General features: G+C 37.6%; 1 protein-coding gene across 10 annotated transcripts in view; it reads left to right on the top strand.

The window, feature by feature from the left end:
- Positions 1-24,350, top strand: part of SLC4A4 (solute carrier family 4 member 4) — a 351,418-nt gene that overhangs the window by 308,447 nt on the left and 18,621 nt on the right. For all 10 annotated transcript variants that reach the window (XM_026510000.4, XM_048211820.2, XM_044388202.3 and 7 more), the window contains 4 exons: positions 444-557; positions 2,285-2,446; positions 17,202-17,380; positions 18,709-18,781. In XM_026510000.4, coding sequence (XP_026365785.1) covers positions 444-557; positions 2,285-2,446; positions 17,202-17,380; positions 18,709-18,781 — 528 coding nt within the window. The remainder of the gene's footprint in view (positions 1-443; positions 558-2,284; positions 2,447-17,201; positions 17,381-18,708; positions 18,782-24,350) is intronic.

Here is a 24,350-nt window from a genome sequence, read left to right on the forward strand (position 1 = left end):
TGTTTTCAGGTTACTTTATGGAATTATCTTGCCCTATACACACAATGCTATTTCCGAATAATAGACAGAATTCTATATTTTTGTGTAGATTTTTACAATATGCCTTCAGATTTCATCCTTACCAAGTATCCTTTGTGCTGCATACAGGAAAAGTATTTGTACAGTATTTCAGGAATATATTATTTGTGATTCCCTTCCCCTGCCTACACACACACACACTGATCTGTTCTGTGGAATTAGATTATTTCTGGTCAGATGAGAAAGTGATACAAAAACAATTTGAAAAATAAACTCTCTGCAGTGTGACACCTCCTTTAATTTGCTGGTGACGCTGTTACTGTAAACCGCTAGCCAGTACAGAATACTTTGTTCATTTCCAACACAGGCAAATATATTAATCCAGTGCTAAACAGTCCCTGGTTTCTTTTTTATTTTTTTTTCAGGCAAGAAAGCTGATCAGCGACTTTGCCATTATCTTGTCCATTCTCATCTTTTGTGTAATAGATGCCCTGGTAGGTGTGGATACTCCAAAACTAATTGTGCCAAGCGAGTTCAAGGTAGGTGAACTTCTGGTTTTGGTCATTCCTGGGACCCTATGGCTTTCTTTCCCCTGTCATAGTTTGTCGTATGTTTTTGAGTTAGTTTTGTATGATTATCTGTTTCTTTATTTCAGAAGTGGTCTTTTGCTAGGTACATATATACACTTTGTCTATTTCTTCACTAAAATCAAATGCCTGATTAGTATCAAATGCAAGGTTCACATTATACTGATTTGTATTGAAATATACAAACTCTGCTTTATATTTTTAGAGTATTTAAGATAAGCCAAAGTATTTCCATACAACTTATCACCTTGATCCATATAATAATTCTAGGATGTAATGTATCTATCATCATCTTGATTTTATGAAGCTGATGTTGGAGCTCATAAAGATTAAGGAAAATGCCCAAGATTATATTACTAATTCAGTGCTTTTTTTCTGCTGCCAAATTACCTGCCATACACATGTTTGTATGTAATGTGCATTTTAATTATTACAAAGAAAATATAGGAATTACTCATTTTATAAATCTGTTGGGATGCGCAGGCCTAATAGGTAAAATTTACATTTCAGTCATTCTTACATATCCCTCCCTAATTTTTTTTATGTCCTTCACTTGTTCTGTAGAACACTCCTAGTCTCTCTCTCTCCATCACTGAGACTATACTTGCTAAGAGAAAATTAAACTAACTGCAGTTTTAGCTTAATAACTACTTAATGAGGAAGAAGTATCTATGGTATAGCAAACATATTGTTGCATTATCTCTGCCATCTCATACTCATTAGCAAAGATAAGTTTTCAATCATTCAATGATTAGTTCATTTAAGTTAATATTTATTGAATGTTTGCTATGAGCGAGGCACTTTATAGGGGATTTGAAATGCACTGATGAACAAGAGAAAGTTCCTTCCCTTCCAAGTTCTCAACCTGAAAAAGGTAGTAAAATGCAAATAGATTCAGTGATCTAGTTATGAGCAAAGGAAGACAGAAGACAGAAATATCTTCAGAGAAGTAACCTTCTTCATAGTAAATGTAGAGAAAATAATTCATAAGATCCTGTTTTGGTTTACTTGCATTATTTAGCATTAGGAAAAGGAAAGGAAATTTTTTTTTTCTGTAGTACAGATGTATGATCTGACAGAGGATGGACGGAGAACAGGAAAATAATAATATTTTTCATTTGTGGTAATATTTCTGAGGATTTAGCCAGTTATTCTGGCTCATTTTTCATATGTATAAGAAAGACCAGAGTAGTTAAGCAAGTTCAATGATAGCATATAAAAATATTTGAAGCTTTTTCTATATCATGTGAAACAATTACAATTTGGCAGTAGTAGAAACAACTTCAGTATAATTGCCAAAATTCATGGACAAAATTCATTGTCATTTTATAGTTTCTTGCCTGTGTCTTTACTATTATATTTGGGTTTTTCTTATGGCTGCCTCTTAATGTAAGTCACTGTCTTCCACCTTGAGTTCTTATCTTAGATCATCCTAAATGCACAAAATGGCATTTACCTGTTTCCCCTCAGCCTATATTCTTACTCTTCCCATTTAAAATACTGCCTTAAAACAACCACCTTTAGGAAGTTTTTGGTGACTAATCTTTGTTTAACCTGTAAGTAAGACTAGTTCTGTTTTTGAATATGTTGGCTCTCCAGAAATTGTATCTCTCCCATTGATTTTTCATCAGATAGTATGTATTAATATTGCTTTGAAAATGTTCTCTCTCTTCTTTAAGCCAACAAGTCCAAACCGAGGTTGGTTTGTTCCACCATTTGGAGGAAACCCCTGGTGGGTGTACCTTGCAGCTGCTATCCCTGCTTTGTTGGTCACCATTCTGATTTTCATGGACCAGCAAATCACAGCTGTGATCGTGAACAGGAAAGAACATAAACTCAAGGTAAATGTCCAGAACAGTGGTTATCATTGCCTTCTACTTTCTTCATAGTACTTGAAAATACTAATTTATTCAAAACCGAGACAGTTTTATTGAAAGTTAGATTATAGCTAATATTTCCGACTTGGCAGAGTCACAGATCACTTTGTGTTGACACATGTCCTCAATATAATACTTTAGGAAGACCTCATTTAAATCTGAAAAAGTTGAAATCATATTTCCTTCACCACCCAAGAGGGCAATATAAATGGCTTACTACTCAGCCACTGTCATCCTGCCTCTGATTTTAATGTGGTAACTGTCCTTAATGAAGACAATGACAGCTACTTTTTCTGAGACTATCGAGATAAAAGCGTGTTTGTTTGTTTTAAATCTGTTGACTTGGTGAGTTACAGTAATAGATTTTCTGTTGTTGAACCACCCTTGCAACCTGGTAGAATATAGTTTCTTTTATACATAGTTTTTATATATTTATATATAATTATTACACAATAATATTTATATAATATATATTATATATAATATATAATTATAATTTTACATAATTATAAATGATTATGACATATAATTAATATATATATAAATATTTGTATATATAATAAATTTATATATATAAATTAATATATAATATACAATGTACAGTATATTGTAATGTATATTTATATATTTTGGAATTTTGCATCTCTGCTAAAGAATGACATTGGCCTACAGATTTTCTTTCTTACAGTGTCCCTGTCTGATTTTGGTGTCAGGAATATATTATCCTTATAAAATGAGCTAGGGAGTGTTTCTCCTCCTATTCCACTTCTATCTCATTCTCTGAAATAGAATATAATATTCTCTTCATTATGTGTAACATGCCAATTATCTTTTCTTTGAATGATCAAACATGCTTGTAAAACTATCTGGGCTGAGTAGTTTTTGGGTGGAACTTGTAAAACAGATGATCAAAATGTTCTAATGGTTATAAAACATTCATAATTTCTGTTTTTCTATTTTAGAAACTTATACTTTTCTATACTTTTTTCCATTTCCCCAGTATTTTCAAATTTATTGATATGTTGTTTATAGTATTATCTTTTGTTATTTTTCTAATCTGAACTTGTCACTTTTCCCTTTAAATTCCTAATGTTATTGATTTGTGCTTTTTATTTTCCTTGATCAATCTAGCCCCAGAGGTCTGTTAATTTTACTAGTCTTTTTTTACAAAGAAGCACTTTTTTACTACATTGGATTTTTGTACTATCTGATAGCTTTCTGTTAATATTTCTTTATTTGTTTTGAAGCCATGTTAAGTACATCCACATTTGTATCTCATTTATATTTTTAGTGAATTGAATGTTTTATGTGACTCTTTGTTTCTAGTAATGCTTTTTGCCTTAAAACTTATTTTATTTTGTTCTAAGAAAGCTAGGGTAACTTATCTGATATGTATTTTTCTTACACCTTCAGTATACCTTGTGTCTTATGTCTCCTTGTAAATAACACATGGGATCCATTTTTACAGTCTTTTCTCTTAACTAAAATATTTAATCCACTTAAATGAATAGGGACGACTGATAGATTTGGATTTATTTTTACTACATTATTTTTGCTTTCTACCTGCCTAACTTTCCCTGTGTTCTTTTTTTTTTATTCTCCTTTCTTGCCCTCTTTTAGGTTGATACAGTTTTATTTTTTTATTGTCTTCATTCTAACTTATTTTCTGTTAGTTTGGAAGTTATACACTTTATCTTTTCTCTTAGTGATTAGGTTGTATATTTTAATATGCATATTTAAGTTCTGAAGTTAACATGTTTATCCTTATGCTGAAAAAATACTAATAGCTAAAGAATGCTTTAATGTTGATATTCCTTCCTGAGTCATATGCTGTTATTACCCAGATTTGATTGCTATCTGGATTTTAAAATACAATTAGACATGGTCATTGTTTTTAGAATTATATACAAGTTTACCATTTTCTTTGCTCATTTTCTTTTTTCTGCATTTTAGACCTTCCATTTTCAAATACTTCTCTTTAAACTGAATTATTTCCCTTAAACAGTTCTTATTTACTAGACTTTTGAAATTTTTTCTGTAGGGGTCTTCGGGTGGTAACCTCTCTCAAATGTTTTGTTTCACCCTCATTCTTGAAAGATAGTTTCTTTCAAGAGAAGATAGGTTGAAAGCTCTTTTTTTCCAGCATGTAGAAGCTATTTTCCGTTATTTCTGACTTTCATAAAAGTGAACTGTCAGTATAATTTTCATTCCTTTGTAAGTAATCATTCTTGTCTTTTGGATGCTTTTATCATTCTTCTCTTTTGTCTTTATTCTGGAGTTTCACTATAACTTGTATCAGCATAGATTTCTTTTTATTATATGTTGGATAATTGGGTTTCCAGTCTCACTAATTATTAGATTATTGAATCTCCCTGTCTTTTGTAAATTGTGGAATATTGTATGTCTGACTCCTTCAATCTCTAATACATTCTTCTGGAATTCCAAGTAGAAATTTTATTGTATATCCCCATCTTGTGCTCCAATTCTATTAATCTGCTTTTGGTTTTGGGGTTTTTGTTTTTGTTTTACATTTCCTGTCTTTTAGTCTCTGTGTTATATTTTGGGTAATTTCTTCAGATCTTTCTCTTCATTAAACTCTTTCTTCTGTTGGTTCTATTCTATCATAAACCAGCCACTGAATTTTTCCTTTCAAGAATTATATTTTTTTATATTTACAAGTTCTGTTTTGTTCTTTTCCAATTCTTCCTGTTCAGTTTTGATAGTCCTGAACTTCTTTATTCTTTTTCCTTTTTCAAAATGATTTATTTACTTACTTATTTGAAAGAGAAAGAGACAGAGAGAGTGAGCAGAGGGAGAGGGAGACAAGCAGACTCCCCGCTGAGTGGGGAGCCTGACATGGAGCTCGATCCCAGGACCCCGAGATTATGACCTGAGCCGAAATCAAGATTCAGATGCTTAACCAACTGAGCCACCCAGGCTCCCCTTTATTTTTTTCCATACACTTTTTTTTTATAATAATATTTTTTTATTATATTATGTTAGTCACCATACAGTACATCCCTAGTTTTTGATGTAAAGTTCCATGATTCTTTACTTGCGTATAACACCATACGCTCTTTTATGTATTATCTTATACATTTGCTGTCTTTGCAGGTTTGATTTCGAACTTTGTTTTCTTGGCTGACTCTTATTTCTGGTGTCTGTCGTCCTCATGCCTTTTTTTTTTTTTTTTTTTAAAGAAAAAGTTATGTGCTAATCTTCTTATGCCAATGCTTCAAAGCCTTCCAGAGAAGATTTTTATTTGCTTTTGGGAGATATAGGAGAGTCCAACCAGCCCAGGAACACTTTACTTTTATTTATTCCTATAAAAATATTTTATTATGGAAAGTTTTAAACATATATAAAAGTCAGCAGATGGCATAGCTGCAGATATTTATCACCCAACTCTTAACAATTATTGACTCCTGTCTAGTCTTGTGTCCTTTAAATCCCCATCATCTTATCCCCTTCTTATAATACTTTGAAGTAAGCATTTCATATTATCCATAAACTTTAGAGTATGTACTTCTAAAGATAAGATCTGGGTTTTTATAATTTATTTTAGAGAGAGAGAGTGCACAAGAGAGCATGGGGGAAGGGGCAGAGAGAGGGGAGGGAGAGAGAATCCTCAAACAGAGTCCCGGATGAGGGCAAAGCCCAACACAGGGCTTGATCCCAGGACCCTGAGATCATACACTCAGCTGAAATCAAGAGTCATCTACTCAACCAGCTGAGCCACCCCGGTGCCCCAAGATAAGATCTATTTTAAAAACATGACCACAATACCACTATCGGTCTAAAATAAGTTAATAAAATTCTTTAATATCATCAACTTTCCAGTCAATATTTAAATTTACTGATGTGTCATAAATGTAATAAACTTTAAAAATATAGTTTATTTGATTAAATCAGGATCCAATTAAATTTCAAATATTATTATCTTAAATCCTTTATAAACTTCTGGTCTGTAGGTTTTCTCCTCCCTATCCCCCACCATCAATCTGTTCGGTTTCCCTAGTAATTTGTTTGTTGAAGACAACCAGGTTGTTTTTCAGTTTATCTTTGGCTGTATAAGAAGCCACCTGAAAACTTAGTGAAAACAACAATTTGTTATGTTTCTTTGGGTTTACAGGGTTCAGCGGGTACTCCTTGCTTGAGGCTCTCCTGCAGTTGCAGTTAGTGTCATCTGAAACGTTGGCTGGGCTGATTGTCCAGGATGGCTTCTCCACTCACTCCCGTGTCTCACATCCTAGTACCTTGATATTCCTTGGTGTGTCTGTTTGTCCAACTTCTCTTTCACCACATGGCATCTCATCCTTCAGAACCTTTTGATGTGGGTTAGGCTTCTTGCAGTATGGCAATCTTGAGGTATTTAGACTTGGCACATGGAAACTAGCTTCCCAGAATTCAGAGTGAAAGACGCAAGGCCATTTCATGGTTACACCTGAAGCTGGCCCAGCTCTATTCTTTATTTTGCTGTCATTGATTGGTCAAAATAGTTCCAGGCCCAGCCTCCATTGAATGGGGTGGGGTAGGGCTCCATTGTTTGATGGACGAATGGCAATTTTACACTTGTAGAAAAATATGCAGGATAGGAGATATTTTTCCAGTCATTTTTGGAAAATAAAATCTGCCACATTTAGGGACATCTGGGTGGCTTAGTCGGTTAAATGTCCAGTTCTTGATTTGGGCTCAGGTCATGATCTCGGGGTCTGGGGATCCAGCCCTGTGTCTGGCTCTGCGCTCAGTGGAGAGTCTGCTTGAGGGTTCTCTCTCTCCCTCTCCTTCTGTGCCTCCCTCTGCTCACACTCTTTCTCCACCTCTCCTTTAAAAAAAAAAAATCTGCCACATTTGCACTGTAGAATTTGCCATAGTCTAGATCATGGTGCTTGTTTCCCTGTGGTGTCATTTAGCGTGCTCTTTTGCCTTCTGTATTTTCTTTAAATTGGTCATTGGATCCAGAAGCTTGATGAAGTATAGTATTCTCGTTTTATATCTATATCTTTTTATTTTTCAGTGTAGTGTGGCAAAACATGCATAGGTCAGGACCATTTTACGTTACATTTTTGACTTCAGGATTTCTAGGCCATAGAGATAATGTGAATTCCAGCTTCAAACTTAAGTGTAGGTATACAGTTAGAAATATCTTTCAAGACTCTTTTTTTTTCATGGCTTTATGTCTAGAGGCAAGGCCTAGAGAGGCATGCAGCCCCACTGTCTTTCTCTATAGGGTGTCTTATTTCCTAGTTGACCAACTGAGTATGCTGTGTTTAGAGTATCCTAATTTCATTTCAAGGGATATCTTTCATTTATATTCTTTCCCCGTATCCCTAGAGTTAGTCCCCTGTCCCTAGAGTTCAGATGGTAATTCTAAATCCAGGCCCTAAAGTCTCTCAGGGTGGGCCTAAGCCCCAGGGCTTACTAACCCTGTAGATTCACTCTTTCTTGTTGCCATTGTTTTTTTGTCTCCAGTTGTTTCTTTAACTTTTTTGAAGATAAACCATGATTTCTAAGAGATATTTTTTTGTATTTTATTGAGCATTTTCAGATGCTCTATACTGGGAGAGTTTTCAGTGTTGATTTAGTTTTAAAGACTGGAAATGGATGATAACTAACATATTTTATTCTGAAAAGAGTTAGGAAGCACATTTTTAATTTTGTTATATAGTTGACCAGATTGTTATGTGTCTTTGGAGGTAAATGCCTATTCAGTTTTGCTCGTTAAGTTTTCTTATTAATAAAATTCAGAATTCCAAGTTTAGCATATTTAGAATTGATAAGACATAGAATTTTTTTTAAAGGTTTTATTTTATTTTATTTTTTTTTTTTTTTAAAGATTTTTATTTATTTATTTGACAGAGATAGAGACAGCCAGCGAGAGAGGGAACACAAGCAGGGGGAGTGGGAGAGGAAGAAGCAGGCTCCTAGCAGAGGAGCCTGATGTGGGGCTCGATCCCATAACACCGGGATCACGCCCTGAGCCGAAGGCAGGCGCTTAACCGCTGTGCCACCCAGGCGCCCCTAAAGGTTTTATTTTTAAGCAATCTCTACATCCAACGTGAGGCTCCAACTCAGAACCCTGAGATCAAGACTTGCATGCTCCACTGACTGAGCCAGCCAGGCATTCCTGATAAAATATAGAATTTTTAAAATTTTCCTATTCCCTATAGAAAACGTTGGAAAATCAAGATATATTAGGATTTACCTCTTAAAATAGGAATTGAGTATATAAAAAATAAGTTTTCATCACTTTTAGGAATTGCTTATTTGAAATCATTTCTTTGAATGACAGTAGTTACAGAATAAGTGCCAGTCTTTTGACACAAATCTAATGATACCAGAGGAGATACACCGTGGATGAAAGACTTTTCACTCTGGATATGGTTTTATTCACATTTTGTTGGGAAAGGTGGCTATGGAATGTGAACATTGGAGATCCTGTCTAAAATTAAAGGGGCCTGACTGCTATGAAATTGATTCAGAAGAAACCTGAAACAGTGAGAGAGGGAGGCATTGTAATATTAAAAGGAGCATGTTTTCGGGTGGCATTTGCTTTGGCTCAGTGTCAAGGCCCTGGCTGGCTGGCTGCTCTGTTGGGATGGGATCCACCTTTCCACTCTGCTGAACAGCTCCGTATCGATGCAGGAGCGCCAAGCCACTTGGCTTTTCTTGGCCATCATTTTGGTTAGTTATGTTCCACATTATCCCTGCAGAGCACTCAAAAGCAAACGGGGTTCAGCAAGGTCATGACTTCTCCAAGGTTATTTCCTGAGTCATTGCAGAGGCAGGAAAAAAGTCTGAGCTTCAGATTGCAAAGCAAGGATACTTCTCACGAGGAAAACAATTTTAAGCAGGTGGGAGGGAGAAATAATTTAGGATAAGTTTCTAGACACAGAGATAAGTTGGTATGTCAATAAATTTTCTGATATCCTTTGTGGTAAAACCTTTAATTTGAGGTCATTTTCTTGGGTAACTTCAAAATTTGCCCTGTTTTATTTTTCCTTTCTATTCCTGTTATCATAACCTTAAATCCAGTCCTTTTATTTCATGTCTAGACTATTCTAACTGTTTAGCCATGAGTTAATAATCAGGTTCCCTTGCTTCATTTCAAAAGCAGTAATTTTTTTAAGTGTTGTTCTTATATGTCAGCCTTATATTTCTAAACCTTTACCCCTTGGTCCTCTAAACATTTGCCCCTTGAAGAAAGTCCATTTGCCTTAGCCTGGGAATTAAATCTCTTTGTGATATATTCTCAACCCAAATTTAGAATGAGACTCTCCACATACTATCCAGTGCTCGGATCAAATGGATTATTGGTTTCTCCTCAAATCTGGCAGCATCTCCTGCCAGTTACTCCAACTGTCCTCTCCATTCCTTGATGATTACCACTTACCACAATCCTTCCCATCTTTTAAGAGCCTCCAGATATAAACTCGTCAGTGTAACCTTCAGTCCTAAATGTTATTTTCTTGTTCTTATTTTTGCTCTTACTATATGTGCATTACTCTATAGTACTGGTCACATGATATATTGCATGGAGGTTAGGTTGTATAATGACCTTACCTCCTTTTCTGGGCCAAACGTTTCCAAGGCAAGGATATGTTCTAGTCCTCTCTCCAGCTCTGTTTTGTGGCCGATCACAATGGTTTCCATTTGGTAGGCTCAGTAAGTACATATTGAAGAATTTGGTTATTTTGGGCCACATCGTTCTTGGTGTTGTTGCACTGTGTGAGACGGGTGATAGCTGAAAAACTTGCCAACCCATCTCCAGTTCTCATAGTGAGTGCTCCTATTATTCAAAGCCCTGTTTAGATGTCATCACAGCAGGAAGTTTTTGTGGGTTCACTCTAGACATTGTTAAACATTTTATCCTCTGTACTTTGGGTGTCTCTTTCAAACCTCTTTGAATCTCTGTTTAGAGTGCATTGTAATTTGTGTACAAATCTGAGTCCCCTCATCTGATTGTGAGCTCCTTGTGGAGAGGAACTATGTCATGGTTCTTGGTGTCCCCATAAACCAGCTTATTGTCTGGATCACGGGGGGCTCCTAGAATGAATGTTTATTCTGTGTCTGTGCATGTGTGTGTACTTCTCTCGACCCTTTGTTATCATCTATTTACCAGATGTAAACTTTAGACTGTTAGACTAGTCTTTCTCTCCCATAGATTTTGATTTCTGTGGATTTATTCTATTTGACTTCTGTTCTGTAGTAGCGAAGCATATACAATATCAAAAGGAAGCATAATTTCACTTCCTGTCCTGTTATTTAAAACAATTTCTTGTTTCAGAAAGTAGAACATCCTTTGCATTTATATTCATGGAGACAAGACTTTTTTTTAAACTTTAAAGGACATACATAACCTTTTGGGCATTTTTTGGAGTCCTTGCTAGGTATGGAACACTTGTGTTAGATGTTGAAGATCAGAATTGTTCTAAGTTATGGTCTTTGTCCTGAAGGAGGTTAGTGGATTTTCCCTGTTCCCCCTTAACTCCAACCACCAAGGCTGGGATTGACTTGCTTTCTCTGTGCCTTGTATATTGCACATATAATAAATTATTTGCTTCCATATCTGGCTTCAACTAATAATCTATAGACGCCATAGGGGCACATGTTCTATCTTACTTATTATTTTATTTAACACAAGGCCTAACATAGTATAGGGTATTCAGTGGGTGTTTATTAAATAACAGTGTTCCAAGCAAAGATATGAGCAAATGCAAAGGCCCCAGGGTGGGAAAATATGTTGGTATGTTGAAGAACAGATAACAGACCAGCGTGACTGGAACATAGGGAAACTAGTGATGCATGATGAGGTCAAAGGGAGTAGGGCCAGATCATGTAGAACAAAATTTCTCAACTGCAATTCTTCATTGGTTCTGGCTGTCCTGTGTATTCTAGGCTATTTAGCAGCATCTCTGGTCTCTACCCCCTCGATTCCAGTTGCACCCTTTCCCCTAAGTTGTGACAAACAAAAATGTTTCTAGACATTGACAAATGTTCCCTGGGGAGCAAAATAGTTCCAGGAGGAAATACTGATATGGAACCTTTTAGAAGCTTTTATTGTGTTTTATTTTAGGTGGAAAGAGGAAGCCACTGGAGGGTTTTGAACAGGGAAGTGTCATATAATAACTGAGATCTTAAAACTATCACTCTGTAAGGAGGGTGGGCTGTAAGGGACAGGACTGAAGCAGGGACTTCTTTGGTGAGGACAGCATTGAGGGCCAAGGGTTGCTAAGTGATGTCAAGGAAGCAGGAGAATTTGAGCTGGACCTTGGAGAGATAATGGATTTAAACAAATGTCAAGAGTTAGAAACAGGGTACCACTTTGAAGAATAGTGCAGAATGTGCAAGGCCCGTTTAAGGAATGATGAAGCTTCAGGAATCTTTGAGGGCCCCTATCATAGTATCAGATGGGGAGCATCTCAGCATGGTAAGCCAGGTGCTTGTGATGACCAGTTCTGTGCTGTTTGACTTGCTCATCTGCTGCTGACCTTCCCTGCTCCCTCAACATTCCATCCTGGGTGGATAGCACCAGCACTGCATTTAAACACTTTCTCTAGCAGCATTAAGGATGGATGGGAGAGGTGCCAGAGTGGGGGTGGTGGAGGGGAGTGGTTAGGAGGCCCCTGAATAATCCAAGTAGGAGATTATGAAAATCTGCAAAAGGCAGTGGCAATGGGGAGGAGGAGTAAGGAACAATTCACATAATATTTTTGTATTTCTTACAGTACTATTTCCATTAAAAGTTCCAATATTTGAGTACTGTTTTTATTCCATTCAAATCTAGTTATTCAGATACATTTAGCTAAAAGACACATCTTAGAGTTTGCTTGTTTTCATATGTATAAGTTCTGTTTTGTTTTTTTTGCAGGAATAGCTTCTCTAACATAACCATTTGGCTTCTGGGTCTTTATGGCAATAGTTGGGGCACTATGAATTTTTTAGCATAGCTTTTATCATTCCGGTCAACAAATATGTCTCCAGTGTTTACTGTATGTAGGACGCTGTACTAGATAGACAGGTAAGCCTCAAGCATTGAAATTTGGCAAAGTAAATTTATTGCCTTTCCCTCTTTGGACTCAGTCTTCTTCTTTTTTTTTTTAATAATAATTTTTTATTATGTCATGTTAGTCACCATACAGTATATCCTTAGTTTTTGATTTAATGTTCCATGATTCATTATTTGAGTGTAACACCCAGTGCACCATGCAATACGTGCCCTCCTTAATACCCATCACCGGCCTATCCCATTCCCCCACCCCCCTCCCCTCTGAAGCCCTCAGTTTGTTTCCCAGAGTCCATAGTCTCTCATGGTTCATTCCCCCTTCTGTTTACCCCCCCTTCCTTCTTCCCTTCATTCTCCTACCGATCTTCCTATTTCTTATGTTCCATAAATGAGTGAAACCATATGATAATTGTCTTTCTCTGCTTGACTTATTTCACTTAGCATAATCTCCTCCAGTCTCGTCCATGTTGCTGCAAATGTTGTGTAATTGTTCTTTCTGATGGCTGTGGCCTCAGTCTTCTTAAAATCTCTCCCATCTGTCCATTGTCCTTCTCCCATCCTATTACTTTAGTTTGAACTGTGTCATCTCTGGCCTGAACTATGACAATGCTGTCATGTCCGTCCTCTCTGCCTCCAGTCTTGCTCACTTCTGCTATGTCCTCTACAAACCGAAAGAGCCATCCTTCTAAATAGAAATCTGATCATATCACTTGCCTGCTTAAGTCTTTAATGGTTTCCCTTTGCTCTTACGATAAAAATTCCAAAGTGTTTAGCAAAACATTAAAGTTCTTCGGTAGCCTTATTTCCTACCTCTCCCATCTCTTCCTATGCACCAACTCTATTTCATTTTCTCCAAACGGCGGCTTATTTGCCTGGTTTTTTCCACCTGCTTCCCCATACCTTGCCCTCCAGCTGGTTATGGCTCACGTTTTAGGACTCAGCTTAAATACCACCTCCTATGAACACCATCTTTGACTTTGGGTTTAATATCCCTTCTGCATGGTACCCCAAGCTCACCCCAAGTATAGAACACTCTGATATTGCAAATGCCTCTTGATTTGTCCAGCTCTAGCACTACATTTTAAGCCACTTGAGGGCAAAGATTGTATATTATCTGTAATTTTTCTTCTAGGATCTAGCAGAGTGCCATTGAACAAATGAATTAACATTCATTCATTTACCCAACAAACATTTATCTAGAGTGTTCACTGTATGATGGCACTGTGCCAGGTTCTGCAGTTTCAATGGTGGTGGACAAAAACACAGATGGTCCCTGTCCTCATAGAGCTTCTGGTCCATGAGGGTGAGAGGTATCATTCAAATGACCATGCAAAATGTAACATTGCAAATGTGGCTAGTGCTATGAAGGAGAGGTGATGATGCTTTAAAAATCTATAAGGGAGGGTTTGGCCTACTTCAGGAACTATAAGGAGTTCCCTGAGGTAATGGCACTTATACAGAGATTCAAGCATTAATAGGAATTAGCTAGATGAGACTGGGTGGGAAGAGTATTCCATTTGAGCACAGGAATCACTAGGTATGTGCAGGCTTTGCAAGAGGAATTAACCTGACAAGAATGAATGCCTGCCTGATAGAACCCAGTGTGGCAGCAGTAGGAGAGGGAGAGTTGAAGATGGAGAGGGAACCACACAGAGACAGACCTGGCAGGGCCTTCAGTTCATGTTGATAATTTCCCCTTCCTCTTAAGAGGGGCAAGAAGTCTCAACACGGTTGAGGGAAAGGAAGACTTTTTGAAGAGAATGATGTCAGGGCACACAGTAATTATGTATCTATAATTATTTTCTCCGGTGCTTTTATTTATTTTGGTGGTTTTGCATAGTTTCCTTTGTATTCTACTTTCTAAAATCCTCATTTCACCCTCTTTGGTATTATGTGGCCCCTTTTTGTTAGTCTCCAGGATATCTTGTTCAAACTTGTTTTTGTTGAAATAGAGCAAGAAAGCATGCATTTGGCTCATGGTAGCCTACATGACATTTTCTACAACAACTTTTCTTTTGACCCGTTAACTAAGCAATGTGTACATCCTTAGGTTATTACAGTTTCCTTGATGCCAAGATTTGGAGATACTGTCCATTAATTACCATGTTGGTTCCTCTAATATGGTCTTGAGTGATTTAGTCTAAATAGGGCTTGAAACTATGTGATATTTCCAGCTGTTGTTCACCTTCCTTCCCCTCCCCCACCAGTTGATTCACATTTCTACCAATTAACAATCAAGTTTTAATTTTTTTGTATGGCTGGTTAAGAGTTTATAGTTGCCATTCAGAAGAATGTATATATGCTATTTGTGATTTATTTTTTGGTACATATTGAGAATTGACTATGCTTCATGAACTCTACTTAGGTATTCAGGATAGACAGAAAAAGAGACATAGTCAAGGTGTTCCTGTTTCTTGTAGTCTAATGCCAAAGACAGATAAATACACACATAACTTCAAAACAGTGTGATGAGTGCTGTGGTAAAAGAAAGCAAAAAGTGACAGGGAAACATAGAAGAGGAAATCTAACCTAACTGTACTTACGCACCTGGGCTGAGGCAGGAAAACTACCAGAAAAGATGAAGGCTGATTTAAGTCTTAAGGATGAGTAGGACTGATTCAGGGTAAGAAGAAGGGAGAGTAGAGGTTATTCCAGGGGAAGGGTGCTATATGGGCAAAGACACAAAGGCATTAGTATGTAAGACGTATTGAAGGAATTGCACATGACTGAAAGTGACCATGGTAGAGGATCCAGGCAGGGGAGAGGTGAAAGATGAGGCTGCAGATGTGAACAGAGGCCAGAGCATGAATGGCCTATAGTGAGGTCATAAGACACATCCATAGGCAGGAGTGAACAAATCCTGTGGATTCCACCTTAGAGTATAGTCAGAATCCAAACACTTGTTGCCATCTTGACTGCTACCACTCTGGCTCAAACCGTCACAATTTCTTGCGTGGATTATGGTAGCAACCTCCTAACTGTTCTTACTGTCCTTGACTTTCTTCAGCTGTTCCCAACACAGCAGCCATAGCGTTTAGAACATAAGCAGTTCATGCCGCTCCTCCATTTAAAAACCTCCGGTGGCTTCCCGTCATACTCAGCGTACAAGCCCAAATTTTCTTAGCTCTACTTAGTACTTAGTACTATTAAAGATACTGTGTAGTTTACAGTTTACTTACTTGTGTTGTTTGTTGTCTCGGTAGAAGGGAAGCACCTCGAATATGGGAGTTTTTGTCTGTTTTCTTCACAGATATGCCATTAACACCCAGAACTGTGCCTGTTAATCAGTTGGTAGTAGTATTTGTTCAAGGAATGGAATGACTGAGACGCAGATATATCATGATACTTACCTCATTAGTTATTGTTGAACAAGTTTATTTCAGCTCATCCCCACCCTTTGCTCTCCTTTCGCCTACCGTATCCCACTCCTAATTCAAACCCTATGGTTTCAAACCATTTGTACTGAAATGAACTGCTTTTATGAATATATATTAACCTTTGTCTCCCAAGGAGACTTTTGTTCATAGTCAAACCTGGACTAAGTCAATGTGTGCTCTTCTTTCTTGTGTCAGCTGCCCTTGCCTGAGATGAGTTCTCTGAGAACGTGATTAGACCCATGTTTGCGAGCCAGGGGTGAAATCTTGGCATTTCAGTGAGAGGAGAGCAGTGTTCTACCTAACTGTAATAAGACCTGAATGATAACAGTCACCAGGTTTTAGTGTAAATTACATTCTCATTTTTTAAAGCCAGCATCTCCATTCCCTCAGATTGGTCATACTCTGGCTCTTGGTGCTGCTGCCTCCATGCTGTGAAAATCGACTGCTCTATTTTCTCAGGCTCCATAGGGGTATTAAGCATTTGATTTCTTCATAAATAGAGCGGAGAAATATAACCACAGAATAACACTGTGGACACGTTTAACAATATTTATTTAGTGAGTAAAAGACCGAGACCTTTTGTTACATAGTCTGCTCTTCCAGTCAGTAAATGTTATTGTGATCAGTGGACAGTGTTTGAAATCAGCTTATTCTGATTAAGGGTGTATTAATTACCTTAATGATCATGTTTAATAGGTTATTAAACAATTATTTTCATACACTATGAAAGGTGAGAAATCGTCCTCGGCATACCTTCTCAAGGTTGCTTTCAGATCTCCGCTCTCCATATGCTCAGTACTCTCTAGGTGAACAGCTTATTGCTAAACAGTCAAACAGAGAAGGATCAGTGCCTGCTTTTAAGGTGTTTATTGTGCTTATGTTAACAACAACCAATGCCACCACTGCTACCATCACCATTTTTTTGAGCTGCTGCTACGCAACAACCACTACCTTTTAAGTTCCTATAAGATGCTTTACCTCTGTTATTTCACCAAATGGTCGCAATAACTACTCAAGGTAGATCTCTATCTCCATTTTTCTGATTACAAAATTGGATACAGAGAGGATAACTAACAATAAGCAAATGATAAGTAAGCTGTGAACTTCAGTCGAGCTAGAGGGGGTGTCACATGGCAGCTCTGTGTTTAATTGCTAGGGGGGATAATATGAGGGAGATAAAGTCTTCTTCCTTGAAAAACTTACCTTGAAGTAGATATTTTTAGCAAACCAAGTGAGTTGGGGATTTTGGGTCATCTTAATTCCCATCTGGAAATAAGACAAGATAGAAAGGTGAGTATTTTTTTTTTCCATATGATTTTGCTACCTCTTTCTACAGAAAGGAGCTGGATATCACCTGGATCTCTTTTGGGTGGCCATCCTCATGGTGGTGTGCTCTTTCATGGCTCTTCCGTGGTATGTGGCTGCGACCGTCATCTCCATTGCTCACATTGACAGTTTGAAGATGGAGACGGAGACTTCTGCCCCTGGAGAACAACCAAAGTTTCTAGGAGTGAGGTATGTTTAAGTCAGAGGAAAATGGCTCTACAAAACACATCATGCCCCATCTATATGTCATTCATAGGAAATGGGCAGAATAGGAGGAGAAAAGGCTGGTGATGATTAATTTATTCCTTACTTGCTGTTCCAGAAAGGACTAAGTTTTCATTAGAAAGAGAGTCTTTAGGAGCGCCTGGGTGGCTCAGTCGTTAAGCATCTGCCTTTGGCTCAGGACGTGATCCCAGCGTTCTGGTATCGAACCCCTCATCAGGCTCCCCGCTCAGTGGGAAGCCTGCCTCTCCCACTCCTCTCTCTGTGTCAAAAAAATAAATAAAATCTTAAAAAAAAAAGTCCAATAATTTTTCGAGTTCACTTCTTATGTTACATAAATTTCCTTTGATTAATGAAGGCTAAATGACGAAACGTAAAAGCACAAATAGGTCATTCATTTTCTTCACCATGTAGCTCACTTCAGTGCTGTGATACTTACTCTTTCACAAGCATGTGTAAAGGCGAAACCCTTTAACCTTTCAGCTCTGTTGAGACTCCCCAAAACTCTTGGGTCTGCTTATGATTTTTCAGATTCTATGAAGGGAAGGAATTCTTATTTTCCAGTTCATTTTCTGTCCCCATAAACACTGAGAAACCTTGACCTCCAGCTGTTAAATTTGGGTAGCCAGGAAGGGCTTGCATAAGACCTTTATACTGTGTTGAATACTTTTTGCAGCAAGCCCTGCTCCTAAGTGCTTGGGTGAATTGCTTGCAGGACAGAGCCATTGTTTCCCACGCCACAACAGTGGGTGATTCTTTCTTGGGGGCTGGGGGAGGGGATGTTGGATGGGAATCCTATTTGTTAAAAAGTACTCTTGTTGTTTAGATTTGGAAATTAACTGATGGGATTTATTGCACTTATGAAATTTCTCTGAGCTGTTTGTTAATTAGAATGCAGGACAATGTAATATCTGTCTCCTGTGAAGGAAGGTGTAATTACACAACAGTACAAGTCATTTAAAAAATAAGGGCTTTGAAGAGGCCAGGAATTGATGGACCAAGAGCAAGTGACTTTTTTTTTTTTTTTTAATTGTAAAAGGAGCAAAGGATTTAGCAGAATCACTTTTCTCTTGGCGAATTCAAATTGCTTTATACAATAGTTCTAAGAGAATTTTATAGTTATGTTGAGCTTACGTGCTGTCCTCAAGGTATTAATTTATATAAGATATCAAGACCTTTGCTGTTTTAGTCAAACATTAATTTGGTCAATGTATAGTCTTTTTGGAAGGTGCAAAGACAAGGGCATATTTATGAAAACAAGAGGTAAAATTGGTAATCATTTGATTTGGTTTCAGGGAACAAAGAGTCACTGGAACCCTCGTGTTTATTCTGACTGGTCTGTCAGTCTTTATGGCTCCCATCTTGAAGGTAAATATGTGAAATACTTGCCTCTTCCTCCTTCTCAGTACACCTACAGATAATTGGATACGTGAAGAGTAGAATTCCTTATCTGCAAGATTCTCATCAGTTCTGGAACACACTGAAGCAGGGGTCAGGTAGAACAAGGACTTTAAAAACTTTTATTTTGATGTCCTTCTCACTCCTTCAGTCCTTCTATTACTAATTATTGTTGTTGTAGTTATTTGGTTGAGCCATATTAAATTACCAGTATTCAAGCTTTTTGACCTATACAGACGGCAATTCCATACAGTCTAGTCTAACTGATCTCCTCTCCTTCCTGCATATCTTACTCTCCTTGTATTCTTTCTTCCCACTACTTTCTAATTCCTTGTCCCTCAATCCTGCTTCCACTCCCCCCATACACATGCACACACTAGACTCCTGGATAACACGAATGATCACTTTGTAACTTTTCTTCTATTCTTAATTATTGCTGACTGTGTTTCTTTTTTCTTTGAATCAGAAGGCCTAATCTCCACAGAAGGAGAATAGAGTAAAATTACCGATTTATGACTGGAAAACTTTAGAAATGAACTGAAGACAAAAAAATGACATGCTAGATTATTTAGAAAATTAGGAGTCAAATATATAGGTTTGATCGATGGGGTGACTATCTGCCAAAATAGATGAATGGGAACTGTTTGGGAAAACCTATTTAGAAGATGAGATAGGGTTAAAAGAACAGGTTTGGCTGTCATGAAGCTTCCATTTCTTTTTTTGTGACACCAGCATTTTATTCTGTTCTTCTATTATATGAACAATACTGGCCAATTATTGATAATTTGTATCTGATGCTTTGCACCACAGTACAAAGCATGAAACTTACCTATAGACCTAGAAGCGATAAACAACCGCTGTTAATATCCTTTCAAATTTGTCTCTGAAAATTTGTTTATTTTTAAACAACTTTCATTTTTCAGATTTTTCAGATACTTATTTAACTATACAAGTGATGGAGCAGTACATTCTTGTAAAGAATTCAAACAATAAGGAAGTATAGAGAGGGAAAGGCAAAAGACCTCTGTTTCTCTCAAGTTGGCACATTTATAAGTCGGTTGCCATTCAGATGAATTTGAGGAAAGTGGAACTATAATTTCTTAGCCTATAGCTAAGACTGGTTTTGCCCTTAGGGTATTTAGATGAATACATACGTTATGCACGGAATGCTTGGTAAACAGTTAAAAGACTGAAATATTCATCTCTTGTTCCTGGTTTCCACAATGTCAGTTAACTGACTTAATGAATTTCTGCCTGGAATCATGAAGGAATATATATTTCATGTAACACATGGGAAAGTAAAATTTAGAGTAACCTCAAAAGTTGTTTCTGGTCACATACAAAGAACCTCAAGAGAGTACAGGTCCTAACATTTTGCAGGGACAGAGGGAAATCTGTGATCCCTTTTGCCAGTGCAAAGCAAGTTGTGGGGTAGGTTTGAAGTTGTGAGTTTCACAGCATCAAATCCGGTACCAAAAGGCTTTATGTTCCTTTGTTGCCCCGTAGACACCAGCACATCAACTGGTGAAAAAGTCTAATGACAGCTTTCTACCACATAGGCCAAAGAACCTCATCTGCGCACATCCATTTTTAGAAAGGTCATTGCAGGCAATTATGACCTCATGTTGTGGGAGGATCTATAGGAACGAATTTGCCCCTGGGTTCCCTAAGGGTGGGCTCACATGACACAACTGCAGAGTTTTTTTTTTTATGGGGCCTCTCAGGGCTTAGCAACTAGGATGGGATAAATAGAAACCTTTCCATCAGTTCAAATGAGCCTATTAGCCCATCAGTCCCCACCCATTTTTTTTTTATTTTTATATTATGTCTTTTCATTGATACAGTATAAAATCCTAACTCAAAAAATTCAGATGTGTTTAAAAGCTCTTTTTTTTTTTTTTGGTTACAGCAAATTGGCTTTAATCTTAGAGAATCTGTCAGCTGAGTAATCACGTATGATCCCAAAGGGACACAGAGAACAGATACTGTATAAATTGCTATTTTTAGGAAAAGATGCAAGACTCACATTTTCAACAACGCCTCTTCCTAACTATTTTTTAACCCTGCACCCAAATGTGGCTGCAGAGGAATTAAAGCTGAAAGCCCTTTTGTTCTTTATTTTACAGTGATTCTTTTTGCCCTGACACGCAAAGCACCTTAGTGTCTGCAGGAACAGATTAGAATACAGAGAAGAGAGAAAGAGAGATGTAAAGGACCAGTGAGCTTCAGCTTGTTTTCCGTTTGACCTTCCTTAAGCTCGCCCTTGTTCAGCTGCTAATGTTCATAATTATGGCCATTTCCCGCTGGCAACTTTGAGTTAATGCAAAGAGTCATTGTAAGAATCCATGAAAAAGGTAGTCCAGCAAATATTTTTATTGGGCAAGGCTTATGCCCAAAATGTGGGAAATGAAATTGTTTTGTTACTATGGTTTCCAACATATTGTGGGAAACCTAGATTTTAAAACAACAAGAATAAAGTAAGTCCAGCATTGACGATTGTAATTCCAGACTTCGGTGAGTAGAACTGTTCTTTACTTCAGGAATCATATCAGCTCATTTCAGATCATGTGCCCTTCTTACCATTGAAATTGGGTAGCTTATAAGCATTCACCACAGAATTCTTGGTGGCTCATGTGAAAAGTCAATATAGGAAGAAGATGTTGAGGGCACAGTTTAACTAAAACCTAAGTAATGACTATGTAGGAGTCAGGATTAACAGTTAACCTCCGAATTCACACAGAAAGAGGTATCAGGGGTTCCTTGGGAGGAGGGAACCTTTTTCCTCCACCATTTGACTGTTTTAAAGGAACAGGTGACAACTTTAGAGAATGGTTTTACTTAAGAGTCTGCCTTTGAAAGGCAGATCAAATGCACGGGATCAAGAGAAATATGTGCCTTTCACTTTTTAAAATGACATGCCTCAACACCTTCCCTCCCCAACTCCCCGCATCCCACAGGTTCAGTGGCCTCAGAGGATGCCCGAGTAATTTTCTCACTGCATTAAGCAGGGTGGGTAGTTGTTCCCTGGGCCTCCTTATGCAGGCTTACTTTGAACAGGAAGTTTGTGACCTCTGTTTTGATCTCTTTGCCGAAGTCTGTCTTTTTACATGGAAAAAATGTAAGGAATCATAGTGTATTAGCTTTAAGTTCATGAGGATACCCCGTGACCTGAGCCAGCTGTACTCACACACGTCTCAAATCCCACCACTGATTCAGTACAGAACTGTGGGGAAGCAGGAAGAGCTGGCTTCCCAGGCTGCTTAAACAGTTTAGATGTGTGTGTCTGGAGCTGAAACACTGCCTGTTAAGCTCGTGTTCAGTATGGGGAGACTAGGGCAGCCCACAGAGCAGCAAAAAGATGAAAGACCATCCCTAGAGCTTACTTTTTCAATTCTTTTGGCAAGCTTAAAGAAATAAAGATCAAGTAAAGTTCACTGCTACTTCTATTGCCTTTGCTTGAATTCGTTCTTCTTTAACGTGAGGTGTAGCCAAAATTTGTCTTTCAGATTTGTTTAGGGTTCTAAAATGTGGAGGCTAGCATCTAATTTGTATCTGGCAGGCATTTGTCGAGCTCCTCCCATGTGCCGCACGCTCTGCTCGGTATCAGAGAAATGAAGAGAGACGGTAGTGAGGAGGAGGATGATGGTGGTAATAGCAGCTCCCAATTATTGGGAGCTTGGCATTGGACCAAGAGCTCTGCACAGATTGTTTTTATTTAGTTCTCCAATAAAACCTATGAAAAACGTATGGATAATTGTATCCATCTTACAGATAAAATATATATATATATATAAATAACTTGCCAAGTCACAAAGTTCTTGAATGGTTGAGCCAAGATTTGAACTCAGGCAGTTCTAGCTCCAAAAGCCTGATCTCATAACCATCATGGTTTATTGCCTTTTAAAATAAAACAGTACTGCCCTCAAAGAACTCCTTTACTTTCATTTCCCATGAGATGATCTTCCCCAGCTTCTTTGATCCAAGTTCCAGTTCTCTTACGTAGAGAGAAATGTGGCATTTTCACAAACTCTTCATCGTAAGTCACTCCATGGTTTCATCAATGACGAGGGACCGGATTGCAAGCCGGCAGCTTCCTTATGGTCCCAGATTTTTAAGGCTTAAGGGCAGTAGGCTGTTATTTTAATAACACGTTCCTGAAGACAGTTGTTATAGTTGAAAGGACAATGTTGTAGGGCTTATAGAAAAGCGAGGTTGCGAGTCTGACCTTTGCAGCCATCTTTCTGGCCTGTACCCCTGCCACCCCACCCGCCACCCCCAACCCAGAGGGACCTGAGGGAGCTGTGCTGGGTGGTTGCAGGTTTCTCGACTTGCCAGTGAAGGTCCTGATGCTAATAATGACATCAGTGCCACATTTATCATTTCTTGAGTATTATGGGCCAGTCCCTGAACTAGATCTTATACATTATGTAATCTTTATCATAACCGCTACATAGATGAGAATACTGAGGATACAGGTTGACAATTCTCTCTGACTTCCACCACAGGTAGAGTCAGAATTGGAACCCAGGTCTAACTTCTGTGCTTCCATGCTCTTAATCAGTACCTCATTCTGAGTTTTCTACATACATGCATACACACAATGACTATCATTCTGCCGGGAGGCCTCACTCCTGTACTGAATTCTGCACTGTGGACAACTACCATCTACCTTTCTTATTAAATTTACCCTTTCACATTTTTTTCTTATGGGAATATTCTAAATATCAGAAAATCAGAAAATCAAAGGGAGGGCTAAGTAAAAAAGAGTGGAACTACATTCACCAGAATTTGAAAAATTTGTTGATATAATCGGACTATGCTAAATCTTCATTGACTTCAGTTTTATTTTTCTGTCTGGTTGTAGGATCAAGCATTTAACTTTTTCATTTTTAATGTTTATTAAAAGCATTATAATATTTATTTATAATTGGGCTTTTTGGTTTTCTGACTCTGTTTAATTATATAATTTTATTTGCATAATTTTATCATTTGGCAATTCTTGAGGTGCCTATGAACCTAGTATACCTTGTGTGTTTGTGTTTTAATTTCTCCTGTCTTGTTTTATAAAAATGCCTACCTGCTGCTGCAATGTATATTATGCTAGTTTAACTTAAAAATGGGATCGCATCTTTTTAAAACATTCTTCTTTTTCTTCCTTTAGGGAATTTCTATTGTGATGAATGATTCTATTGTGATGAATTTTTAAGTATTGACCTTTTGATATGACTCATGAACCAAATCCAATAAAAAATGTCCTCTATCCCAGTAATTCTGTCACATTTCATTAAGATTTCCAAACTGAAAGATTTTTAGTGAGACACACTGCACTATTTTAAAGAAAATGGTGCATTTCTTAAGACGTTTGTATCACAGTGAAGTTGACCCAGAATTTGAATCAATAGACTTCCTTCTATGTGCTCTTTCCTTTTCACCAAAGAATATATTTTTTTTAAAATATCACCACCTATAAAGCTATTTTCCTACCTGTACCCCATTCTGAGTTAATGGTACCTTCTGATTTTATTTTGTGGTAGATTTG

Source organism: Ursus arctos, unplaced genomic scaffold, assembly GCF_023065955.2.
Source record: "Ursus arctos isolate Adak ecotype North America unplaced genomic scaffold, UrsArc2.0 scaffold_9, whole genome shotgun sequence".
Taxonomy (NCBI): Eukaryota; Metazoa; Chordata; class Mammalia; order Carnivora; family Ursidae; genus Ursus; species Ursus arctos.